The sequence below is a fragment of the Miscanthus floridulus genome, chromosome 17, assembly GCF_019320115.1.
Source record: "Miscanthus floridulus cultivar M001 chromosome 17, ASM1932011v1, whole genome shotgun sequence".
NCBI lineage: Eukaryota > Viridiplantae > Streptophyta > Magnoliopsida > Poales > Poaceae > Miscanthus > Miscanthus floridulus.
The window spans coordinates 79,491,203-79,504,104 of record NC_089596.1 but is presented as its reverse complement, the minus strand read 5'-3'; the positions used below and the strand labels follow the sequence as shown (position 1 = coordinate 79,504,104).

At 44.3% G+C, this 12,902-nt stretch overlaps 1 protein-coding gene across 1 annotated transcript; it reads left to right on the top strand.

Annotated features, from left to right (window-relative positions):
* Positions 1 to 7,156: 7,156 nt before the first annotated feature.
* Positions 7,157 to 7,654, top strand: LOC136515838 (uncharacterized). The gene has a single exon (XM_066509321.1). It carries the CDS (start codon positions 7,157 to 7,159, stop codon positions 7,652 to 7,654), a length of 498 nt encoding a protein of 165 aa, XP_066365418.1.
* Positions 7,655 to 12,902: the final 5,248 nt, after the last annotated feature.

The following is a 12,902-nucleotide window of genomic DNA, read 5'->3' as shown; positions in this document are numbered from 1 at the left end:
AACACCACCAAGTGTACACCACCATGTGTATGTGTGTTAGCATTTTCACAATCATTTTCCAAAGGATGTTAGCCACTCAACTTGCCACGCCACTCGATCCTAGCGATAATGCAAAGTTAGATCACTTGAGTGGCACTAGATGACCGATATGCAAATAAGTTTGGCCCTCTTGATAGTACGGCCATCTATCCTAAACCCGGTCATAAACTTCTCTACACACCTATGACCGGTGAAATGAAATGCCCTAGGTTATACCTTTGCTTTGCGTATTTCATTTCATCTCCTCTAATGTCGATGCAACATATGCACCAACACGATCAACAATGATATGATCCACTTCATATTATTACATGATCATATTGGTTCATCGATCTTGACTTTACTTGCTCTTCACCGTTGCTATCGTCCATCGACGCCAAGTCTTGCTCAAGCTTCACCGCCACGCGGTCCATCACTCCAAAGCCTTCGACTTGCCCTTCACGCTTGCAATCGGTCTATCAAGCCAAGTCTTGTCTTGATCTTCTCCACCTTGATCACATGACTCAATGTCATGTCTCATGTGCATTTAAGCTCCTTCATCATCACATGTGTGAGCTTTGCAACATTTTCAAGCCATTTTCACCTTCATGGCATATGTTGCTCACACACATGTACCTGTGGACTAATCACCTGTGTATCTCACATAAACACAATTAGTCCACCTAAGTTGTCACTCAATTACCAAAACCAAACAAGGACCTTTCAGTCGTGCCGACTAGTTGGGTACCGCTGTTCTCAGAAACAGAACCTGGTCAGTGGACGATGCAGTCTTGAGATGTTATAGTTAGTACGAGACCTTCCTGAGCTCCTTTTAGTGGCATTCTAAGCACCGGATCGAGGGATCCTTCGGGCCATGCCTGATAAGATTTTGCCATGTTGTGGAGTCCAAACGGAAAAGGATCTGACTTCTTGAAAGAACTTTGAGTATACTCCGAGTTGTATTCTTGATAGGCTGAGGCCGCGTTCTGGAGCCCCACCGGAAAAGAACTTGGTTTTTTGAAAGAACTCGGTAAAGACTCCATCTCGGATGCGGAGCCTGAGTTTGTGAAATCTGAGTTGGATCGGACATCTTGAGCCGCGCGAATCTTCCAGTGAGTTGATCCGTCGTAGTCGCCGAAATAGAAATGTCTTCATGGTGATCCGAATCTTCGAGGAGACGACTTTGGAGATTGCCATCGTCGCTTGCCTCGCAGATACATGAACCGAAGATGAAGGTTGATCCCGTCGAGAAGATCATGTTGTCGAGGTCCGTCGAGCTCTCGGATGCAAATTCGCCGAAAGCCCCTACCTGGCGCGCCAGCTGTCGATGTTTCACCACCGATAGCCTGCCACGGGGGTACCTGGGGCAGTTTGTTCGGGCTTCGGCGTATGCAGAACTCGACGGTAAACGCAAGAGACAGTCGATTTATCCTGGTTTGGGCTCTCGACCGTGATCGAGTAATAGCCCTACGTCCAGTCAACGTTAGCCTTTGCGTTGGATTGATTGTAAAAGTGTTGTGTTACGTTATCTATCTTCTGCTAGACCCCTCATTTAAGGAGCCCTGCCCTCCTTTATATAGTCAGGAGACCAGAGTCCTAGTTGGTTTACAATGTAGAGTCCTAGTAGGATTACAGAGTAGTATTAGTACTAGGATTACATGGAAGGAATCCTAATTAAACTAGATTTCCTCTCTTCCTTACGGTGTATCCTATGGGTCCCGCATCGACAGTTGCCTTGCACATTGCACAGTTTGATGCGCTTGTTGGAAATCTTTCAAAAAAAAGTTGCGATTGGAATTCTTGCCCGTTGCATCTGAATTCTCTTGAACTTCTGTGTGAAGTACCGTGCTGTTCTACTTCTTTACCAGCAGCAACCAAATTTTCATAGCCTGTAACCTCCATCTCTTTATTAAAATTTAAAAGAAAACTTAACCAGCTACACTACAATCATGTTCACAAGAAAAGACCTTCTAAAAATCTCTCTCTCTCTCTCTCTCTCTCTCTCTCTTCTCTCTCTCTCTCTCATGGGCTGCTTATCCTGAGACATCCGACACTTGAGAGCAGGGAATTGTACACTCGCACAGCATTGGTCAGCGGCATGGGTCCCATCTCATCCTCTGCCAGGTCAGCATCATCCCTAGCCGACCATGCTGGTGTTGTTGGGGCCTTGGGGGAGAGGGGAGGGGGCAGGCGGTAGCTCAACTAACATCGCCTGGCTCTTAAATGGCCGCCAAATAATCGAGTATAAAAAAACAAAAAAAAAGGATGCCAAGAATGTGGTTCATTTTCACGGAGTTTCCATGATTATGACTTGTAATGAATATTGGGCGGTGCCTGAACACTAGGCCATTGAATTTAGTTTTGTCATTACTTGAATGCATTGTAGTATGTGACTATGTGAGGCATTGACAACAACACGTATTGGGAATTCATCTCACGAGGCAGGGTGTTTGTCATTTTTCCTCCTTTTTTTCTCAAGTTGCACCGCGGCTGTGCGGTGACATTGTTGCGTCACTATAATTCCTCGGAAAAGGTACGTGCTCTTTTGTTACTTGTGATCCTTTTGGAAAATATTTCCATTTCACATCCTACTGTATTACTCCGTATTTGACAGTGATATATGATTGGCTACGGCCACATGTGCTCCCGATGATTTTATTTTTGGTAAAGTCTGATTTTTCTCCCTAAATTTATTGCTAAATTTTTAGAACAAAACACTTAAACTCGAATATGGGATAATTGACCCCCTTAACTTTTGAAACTGGAAAAGATACCCCTAAAATAGTTCATAGTTTCGATTGTGATTTTGGCTGATGTGGCATGTGGACATGTCTTCATTTTTTAGTCATGCTATTTTTTATTGAATATTTAGACTCCTAAATGATTTTAAATAGAAAAAAATTCAACTAGAAAGTTTTAAATCTCTTCGAGTACTACATATTTAATAGCATACGAGGTAATTTGAGAAAAATAAAAAATGAATCTTGTAATAAAAAAACTTAAAACAACTATTTGGGCCCCTAAATGATCCCAATTTAAAAAGTTTTCATTATGCCTCTAGATGATCTTAAAAAAAGTTTTCAACTACAGAATTTTAGATTATACTGAGATCTATAACTTTGATGTAGACCACGTCAATTTCTAATAAGGTTTGAAAATAAATAAAAATAAATAAATACGAGAAATTAAAAATAAATATTTGGAACTCTATATGATTTTAGATAAAAATATTGTCAACTACAAGTTATAAATCCCATTTAGAGCTACATGTTTGTTATAAATCATGTCAACATACAAGGTTGTTTGAAAATTAAAAACTATGCACCAGACTTTAGTCTATTTGGCATTCTTCAGCCTATTTGCAAGGATTTTTGTGATCAATTTAGCAAAACTATGCACCAGGCTTATAGGACGAAAATCCTTAACATTCCTTGCCTAGTCCCTTTTGGGCAGCAAGGTAATATAAGTTGTATTAAGAGTTTTCAGGTTTCTAAATTTTCTACTGCCAATGGTAGAAACTGCATTCATAATGTCTTGCTTTATAATTGACCAGCAAGTTTGATAGAACTTACCTATAAATCCATCATGTCCTGGCGCTTTATTGCTCGGCAGTTGGCGGATAGTTCTCCACACCTCATCCTCAGAAAAAGGAGCATCAAGTTGTCCAAGCTCATGGGCTGTGATGTGTAGCTCATCAAGATTAATTGTCTGGTCTCTGTTCACACTTGTCCCAATCACTCACTTGGATCAATGCTAGTATTTGGATCTGATTTGGCGAAGCTATATACAAGCTTGTGGGTGCAGATGCACGCACACGGAAAAATTAAGTACCATTGAGTAGATCGATTTTTCACCATGATTACGACTCAAGTTTACATATCTATAAGTTAGACACATCATCCTCTAATTTGCTCTAGCTTCGCCACTGGATCTGATCATGGAATTTAGACATGCACATACTGAACCAAGGTTTCAAAACGCAGCTGAGCTATTTAGCGATGGACTCCTCCAAAAATATAAAAAAAAACATAGCAGGATACATCAGAAGCTATTTCATTAGCAGTTTTATAGAAACACATGAAAAATACTTACTCACTCTATTCTAAATTATAAGCCATTTTAGATTTGGAAAAAGTCTACTTAACCCCCTCACCTATCACACTTGGTCTACTTCACCCCGCAACTATGAAACCGTCTGTTATACCCCCCTGAACTTTCTAAAACTGTTTGTTTTACCCCCCCCCCCCCCGGGCGGTTTTCAGCGGCGGTTTTGCTACAGTAACAGTGGGTTTGCCACAGTAACGGTGGGTTTGCTACAGTGTCCGTGGTTTTGAATTTCCTTTTTTATTTATTTTCGGTGAATTTTTGAAAAATCATAGTAAATCATAGAAAAATCATAAAATGAAAAATCTAATTTTATTGGACTCCACATGAGTAGATCTACACAGTGAATATATAATACGGTATGCTTTAGTACAAAATTTTTTGTAGCTTTAGATTAATTGGAAAATCCAATTTTGTCTGTAATTAATTGGAATTTATCTATAACTAAGTTATACATAGTCCAATGAGTACGAAATTTTTACTATAGTTCAAGCATACAATAATTAGCGTACCATAAAAATTTCACCACAATTGGACCATAGAAGCTGCAGCTATGAATTATTCCAATTAATTACAGACAAAATTAGATTTTCCAATTAATCTAAGGCTACAGTAAAAATTTTGTATTAAAGTATACCGTATTATATATTCACTATGTAGATCTACTCATGTGGAGTCCAATAAAATTAGATTTTTCATTTTATGATTTTTCTATGATTTACTATGATTTTTCAAAAATTCACCGAAAATAAATAAAAAAAAAAGAAATTCAAAAGCACGGGTACTGTAGCAAACCCACCGTTACTGTGGCAAACCGTTGTTAATGTAGCAAAACCGCCGCTGAAAAACCGTCCAGGGGGTAAAACAGACGGTTTTAGATAGTTCAGGGAGTAAAACAGACGATTTCATAGTTGGGGGTGAAGTAGACCAAGTATGATAGGTGGGGGGTTAAGTAGACTTTTTCCTTTTAGATTTTCTAAGAGCATCTCTAGTCCTCCACATCGAACTGAGGCTAAGGGCTTGTTTGAATCTTCTACTTTAAATTTTAGAGCTAAAGTCTCAAATAGGTGGTCTAAAGTTAGCTCTAAACTTTAGCTAATCTCACAATAGAGCTTTAGATCTTAAAACTAAGCTAAAGCGCTCTAAAATTTTTAGAGCTCTAAAATTTAGAGGAGAGGATCCAAATAGACCCTACGAGAGGTCCGGTGAAAATCAATATTGCTGATGGTTTGATTCTTCCTGAGTAAGCATAGGTTGATGAGACCTATGCAACAATTAAAAATAAACAATTGCCTTGAATCAGCTGCATGTGCAAGAGACTCAAGAGCTGCGCTTCACTTTTTTTATTGTTGATGGTTCGAACTAGAAATAAGATTTAATTTTGAGCTCTCACATCCTATGGTGATGCCTACAATGTATTTTGTTCGTTGATCAAACATCCACCTCAGCCTACAGTTCGGTTTGGAGGCACACTAGAGTTGTTGTAAGTGCCTAGCTTTTGCTATGCACATGAATATACGTTATATCTAGCATATAAAAGATACGTATTTAAAAAATAAAGACTTTTAATTTGAAATAGAAGGAGTAACTAACTATGCACAGAAACAAGAAACTAGAAAAAGTTCATGAACTCAAACACATAACCAAAGCTCTAGGAGAACATGTGTACATATCCATTATTTAAGTCATTCAATCAAATAATCGCAAAAAAAGTCATTCAATCAAATAACATACTCAGTGTCTATAATCTAGGTTCGTAGTCATCCAACATTCAACAATGAACAACTCAATAGTTTTAATGGCTCATTACATCAGTTACTTAGTAAATAACACATCGATAAGCTATAGATTACAGTCATCTACAGTAAAGAATGGATATTTTCCTTCGTCGGGGGTCAGCGACACTAAGAGAATTTCACAGCGAGGCAAAATAGTGGTGTCTAGTGGAGCTAAAGCATCTTTAGCTGCAGTGGCCGAACAACAAGCAATACCATAGCAGTATGTCATCTGAAAAGCTATAGCAGACTATTTAGAACCATGTATTGAACAAAAAGACAATAATATCGACCATGGTAGCCCCAACCTCGATTTGGCTTAGTCATCATCTATACTAAACAATCCAATATTTTCACCAAGAATTTACCATTCCTAACGTTACAAGCATATATAGCCAAATTTACAGTTAACTACATTGGAGAACAGTTCAAACGTCCGTCCTTTGATCATAGTAGGACAAGAGTGCTGAGTAGGTTGATACATACTGTCTGTCTTAAACTGCATGGATTTGTTACCTTGTTCTCAAAACTAAGACGGGTGCGTGGTATAAGGATACAAATAGATAGTGCGTATAGCTCTATAATACACAACATTAGGTAGGCCGGAACATAATTACATATACTAGGATGGCAACGTGCAAAGATGGTGACCCAGCCCTTATTAGCGGGGAAAATTGAGTTCATGTGTCCCTTTCTACACTCATAGTCCACTCAATACGCACGAATAGGATTGGTCCGATTTGTTCGGTGCATGAATGAAGACAATAATGCGTGTGCTGTGCTCACCGTCGCCATAGAGAACTGTTTGGCATCGCGAGTAGTGAGACCGTCGTTGTCTCATACAGAGAAAATCGATCGGCAACTATCATCCTAGTCAAGTGAGCACCGAGCAGTGACGCGTAGGCATGGGAGAAAACAAAGCCCTGTTCAAGCCACGCCCAACGCGCCGCGCCGGCGCCGGTGACCGGACACCAAAGAAAATACATGGATGCTGGCAGCGTAGAGCACGGCGGCCTTCCTCATCGAATCGAAGCAAAAAAAGAATCCAACGTGGGTTGCCGTGGGTTACCCGGACCGGACGACAACGCTGCTCCTGTCAGCAAACGAGGCTCTGGGGACAACGAACGCCACCTAATCGCCCTGACCTCGCCGGCAACGGCGACGGCGCCGGTGCGGGCTGACGGCCGGCTCCCCCTCCCGCCCCCCCCCCCCCCCCAATCCCCTACTGCTCCCTCCCCGCGAGGCACCATCTCCCAGCCATGCGGGCCCTCCCTGACCTCGCCGGTGCCGGCGCAGGCCACCACGGGGCCGCCTCCGCCCCTCCCTCCGCTCCTGGTACCTCCCCACCACTGGCGGCGGCAGCGGCCGTCGTGGAGCTGGTCGCCACGGAGTCCCCTCCCCCACCTCAGCTTGCTGCGGTCACCGGCCCCTCCATTCCTCTAGCGGGCTCCACCGCGATCACCAGTGGCCAGGAGGACGACGGCCATGTCACGCAGAAGGCTATGGAAGCCACCTCGGCGCCCCACCCGCAGCAGCAGCTGCGGCCACTGCCGGAGTCGGGAAGCCCCTGTGGGGTCGCATCTCGAGCCGCGCGGCCCTCGTCTGGGTCCGCGTCCTCTAAGGTCAGCGGCACGCCGCGGCGGCTGGCGCTGTCCTCCACCAGCGATCCACCACCCCCCGTTGTCGCCTGTGCCGGTTGTCGCCGCTGTGGCCACCTCGCCTGGGTCAATAGCAGCCGAGGCGCCAGCCGCGCCTAACGGCAGTACGTCGCCTCTGATTGGGAGTGGGGGGGCGGGCGAGCCTGGCGCCGTGCGCGTCGTCCTACCGGCGGCCGGCACCTCATGCCTCCCACAGCCTCTCCCCTCTCTCCCCAGGACGCGGCCCCGTTCCACACGGGTTGCTTCTCTGGTGGGCGGACGACGGCGGCGACGAGTCCGACGACGACAACCCTACAACCTACCTCGACGTCGTTCGTCGCCCGACAAAGCCGGTAGATGCGTCCCCGCCATGCGCCCAGACTCGTCCGATCATGACTCGAGGCCGTGGCGTGGTGGACGCTGGACGGCAGGGACCTGGGCGAAGATGGAGGAGACGCAGCTGGCTGCACCCCCAGCTAGTGCACGGCCTGCCTACTCGGCCATTGGATGGTCATATCCCTACCCGCCAACGCCTTGGTCGCCGCGGATGGATCTCCGCCCCCAACGTTGATGGGTGGCGGGAGATCCTCCCACGGCCGGAGACGCAACCTGTGACTGCCTCAGTTGAGCATCGCCAAAAGCAGCTCCCACAGGCATGGAGGATCCCTGCAGAGCTTCGCGACATATGCTTTAATTGTCTCTCCTACTCGCACCACGTCGCAACTTGTCGGTTGCCACAACGTTGCCTGCGCTGCCACGGCTACCGCCACCTCGCCAGGTGAAAGCTCTAGTTTGGTTTTGGTGAATTGATGAAACCCTAAGTGCTAACCTAGTTCATCAAGTGATCATGAGATAGGTAGCACACTTCAAGTAGAGAAGCAAATGAAGATCATAACATAACAATGGTGATAGCATGGAGATGATCAAGGGCTTAAACTTGAAGAGAAGAAAGAGAAAAACAAAAAGCTCAAGGCAAATGTATAACTTGTAGGAGCTATTTTGTTTTGATGATCAAGACACTTAGAGAGTGTGATCACATTTTGGTTTGATAGCCGTACTATTAAGAGGGGTGAAACTCGTATCGGAATGCGGTTATCAAAGTGTCACTAGATGCTCTAACTCATTGCATATGCATTTAGGATCTAGTGGAGTGCTAACACCCTTGATAATATTTGTAAAAATATGCTAACACATGTGCACAAGGTGTTTGCAGAGTTGAGATGGGTTTGGGTCCCTCTCTCCCTCCCGCCTCGCAAGCTCGGCGGGATTCGGCGCTTTCGGGAAAATGAAATGCCTATTTTCTATTGCGCCGGATGCAAATTCTTGGTGGTTAGCACATTAGAGCAAGGGTGAAGAAGATAGAAGTGAGAACAGAGCTGATGCCAGCGTCGGTCCAGTGACCGGACGCTGACTGCCTGCATCCGGTCGCGTTGACTGTCGGTACAGTGGCTAGGGTTTACCACCGAACGCTGGGTTGTGTCCGGTCGAGGTGGACCGGACGCGTCCGGTCGAGGAAAACCAGGTTTCGACCCTTACTGTACTCGACCGGACGCTGAGGTTCCAGCGTCCAGTCATTTTTACCGGAGCGTCCAGTCAGCGTCATAACCGTTGGAATCTGATGAACAGCGTTTGAAGCTGATGACGCGTGGCGTCCATCTGTGGACCGAACGCTAGGTCTAGGGTCCGGTCAGAGCACAGAGTATCTAGTAAAGGGGTACAACGGCTCTATTTCGTGGGGGGTTCTATTTAAGCCCCATGGCCGGCTGTGGCTCATATCTTTGGCCATTTTCATTGACATAGCAACCTTATGAGCCTAGCCAAAGTCCTCCCACTCATCTACATCATTGATTCATCATCTTAGTGAGATTGGGAGTGATCCAAGTGCATTGCTTGAGTGATTGCATCTAGAGACAGTTGGTGTTCATGTTTCGCTGTGGATTTCGCTTGTTACTCTTAGTGGTTGCCGCCACCTAGACGACTTGGAGCAGCGAGGATCGTCGAGCGGAGGTGGTGATTGTCTCCGGCTCCGATCATGGTGATTGTGAGGGGTTCTTGACCTTTCCTCGACGGAGCACCAAAAGGTACTCTAGTGGATTGCTCGTGGCTTGTGTGATCCTCATCTTGTGTTGGTTGTGCGGCACCCTATTGAGGGTTTGGCGTGTGAAGCCAATTAGCACGTGAACCTCTAAGTGAGTGAATCGCCACAACGAGGACTAGCTTGTCGGTAAGCAAGTGAACCTCGGTAAAAATCATTGTGTTCATCATTGATTCCGAGGTGATTGGTCATCATTTTTATTCATCTTCGTGATTGATTGGTTCATTCATCTACACGGCGGTATAACCCTCTTGATCATTCTCTTTACTTTACCGCAAACTAGTTGACAAGCTCTTTAGTGTAGCTAGTTGTGAGAGCTTGCATGCTTGATTGGTGTGGCTCTTTAGTTAGCCTTTGAGAGCACACTAATATAGGGTAGTGTCATTGCTCTTATGTGAATTGACACTATCTAAACTAGAATTGTGGTAGGTGGCTTGCATTTTGAGTAGGCTAGCGCAATACTTGCTTTACCTCATAATTGTCTAACCTTTTGGTTAAGTGTTGTTGTAGAATTTTTTTATTTGGCTATTCACCCCCCTTTAGCCATTAGGACCTTTCATCAGGGACTGCAAGCGGCACAGGCCTGTGAAGTCAGCGACGACGGGTGCCAACCTACCACGACACTCTGCTCGTGGTGACCCTCCGACCTCCCAAGCACCACACGGTGGTCCACCGAGCTTGGATGGGGCCGCGCATGGGGCCATGGAGGGCGCCGACAGCACTTGCCGTCGTCGTCGTCGCCGCCGCCGGAGTAAGCCGGCGAGGGACATCAGCAGGGGCGCGCTTGCCGACAACACCGCTTCTTCTGCTACTATACTTTTGTTGATGCAAAAGTGGATCTGCAAACACAAAGGGCTAATACCCGAATCGATATCCAAAGCGTGCCAGTCGATTTGACCTGTTAATCGACAAGGATGAAGATACGAGCACTTTGGTCCTGACAACAGCGATACGCCCGGAAGTCACGGCCAAGAGGTACTCACGCGGAACTCGAGAATCGTCAAAGGTCGCACTGAAGCGATGCAACTCACCGAATCAATGAGAACTTGTAAAAAGGAAAAATATATAAATTGATGAAGTCGCCGAAAAGTAAGTAGATGCAAATAGGAGTAAAAATTGGTTTTGATATTGATTCGGTAACTCAAAGAAGCACAAGGGCATCGGCAACTTGCAGATGAGAAGCACAAGGGCATCGGCAACTAAAACAGATTGCCGATGAGAAGCACAAGGGCATCGGCAACTTGCAGACTTCAGGCGCTGAACTTAAGCAGAAAATCTTAGATTTATCGGCAAAGAGGATGGCTCTATTGGCTGAATTGAAAGAAGTCGAGGCAGCCTTAATTCATGCCCAACAAGAAGAAAGCTAGCTACCCAATGCCATCAAGGCCCTTCAGCAAGAAAGAGACATCCAGGCTCGCAAAGCCTTGGCCATGAAGAAAAAACTCAAGCCTGTGGAGGGTGCTGTCGATGAAGACATCAAAGAAATGAAGGAAGCCGATCAGATTCGCCTGTGTGCGATATTGGCTATCCAATCCTTGTTAAACTTGTAACCCTTGTCTATTGCATCGGCACTTTATGAGACATTAACATCCTTGTATAATTCTAGCCGATAGGACTGTTATCGGCACTTATACTTTTATGCATCTATCCAGATACTAGAGTAATATTTCTTTAAATATTTTCCATTTAATGCTCTGGGAAACACAACCCCTTCGAGGGTTTCTAGAATATATGCGTTACCAGGAACAGACTAATTTATCCGATATGGACCTTCCCAATTAGGAGACCACTTTCCAAACTTTGAACTTTTAGTCCCAATCGATAAAATCAATTTCCAGACCAGATCTCCATCAGCAAACTCCTTTACTTTCACCTTTTTGTCATACCATCTGGCTACTCTTTTCTTATTTTCTTCGATGCTAACTAAAGCCCTTAACCGATGACCCGCCACATCTTCCAACTCATCCTTCATAAGAGTATCATAATCATCGGCTGTCAGCTGATTTTGAGAACGTATTCGCCTAGAGCCAGTTTTAATTTCCCAAGGCAATACTGCGTCGTGTCCATATACTAACTGATAGGGCGTTACTTTGGTTGCACCATGACATGACATCCGATATGACCACAAGGCTTCATTTAATACTGTATGCCACCTCTTAGGATTTTTTTTAATTTTTAATGAGTTTGATGATCCCTTTGTTAGAAGCCTCAGCCTGACCATTAGCTTGAGCATAATATAGAGAAGAATTTAAAACTTTAATTCCCATACCTATAGCAAACTCATCAAATTCTCCCGATGTAAACAAGTACCCTGATCGGTAGTGATAGTTTGAGGAATACTAAATCGGTAAATAATATGCTCTTTCACAAAATCGATCATATTAGCCGATGTCACCTTTTTTAAAGGAATTGCCTCAACCCATTTTATGAAATAATTGGTAGCAACCAGAATAAATTTATGTCCTATGCTCGATGGTGAATAAATTTGACCGATGAGATCGATAGCTCATCCCCGGAAGGGCCAAGGTTTAATTATAGGGTTCATAGCCGATGCAGACGCTCTTTGAATATTACCAAACTTTTGACACCCCTGACATCCTTTAAAATATTTAAAACAATCTTCAAGAATAGTTGGCCAATAGTATCCATTCCTTCTGATCATCCACTTCATCTTGAAAGCCGATTGATGCGCTCCACACACTCCTTCATGAATTTCACCCATCAAGCTTTTCGATTCATCACTGCTATCACATCTGAGTAAAACTCCATCTATAGTTCGATAATATAATTCATCATCGAGGAGCACATACTTGGTAGCTTGGAACCTTATACGTCTTTCAACCTTTTTATATGGATCCTTTAAATAATCGACAATCTCCTTTTTCCAGTCATCGGTATCGACTGCCGATGTTAGCACTTCCTGAATAGGCTGATACCCTAAAGCATGCTGAGCTAGTCGATTAGCCTCTTCATTATGCAGTCGAGAAATATGTTCAAGACGAAAATCTCTAAACCCTTTCAACAATTGCAAATATCTTTCATAATACGAAATTAAAACTTCACTTCGGCATTCATAAATCCCGGCCAATTGATTTATAACTAGCATAGAATCACCAAAGATTTCAATAGCATCGGCACGTATCTCCTTCAGCAATTCTAACCCTTTTATCAAGGCTTGGTATTCAGCCTGATTGTTTGTCGATGTAGCAACAATCGGCAATGAAAACTCATACTTCCTTCCTTGAGGTGAAATCAACACAATGCCGATACCTG

What these genes read in the sequence shown, in the direction of transcription:
- LOC136515838 (XM_066509321.1), top strand. Translation starts at nt 7,157, where the DNA reads ATGCGGGCCCTCCCTGACCTCGCCGGTGCCGGCGCAGGCCACCACGGG.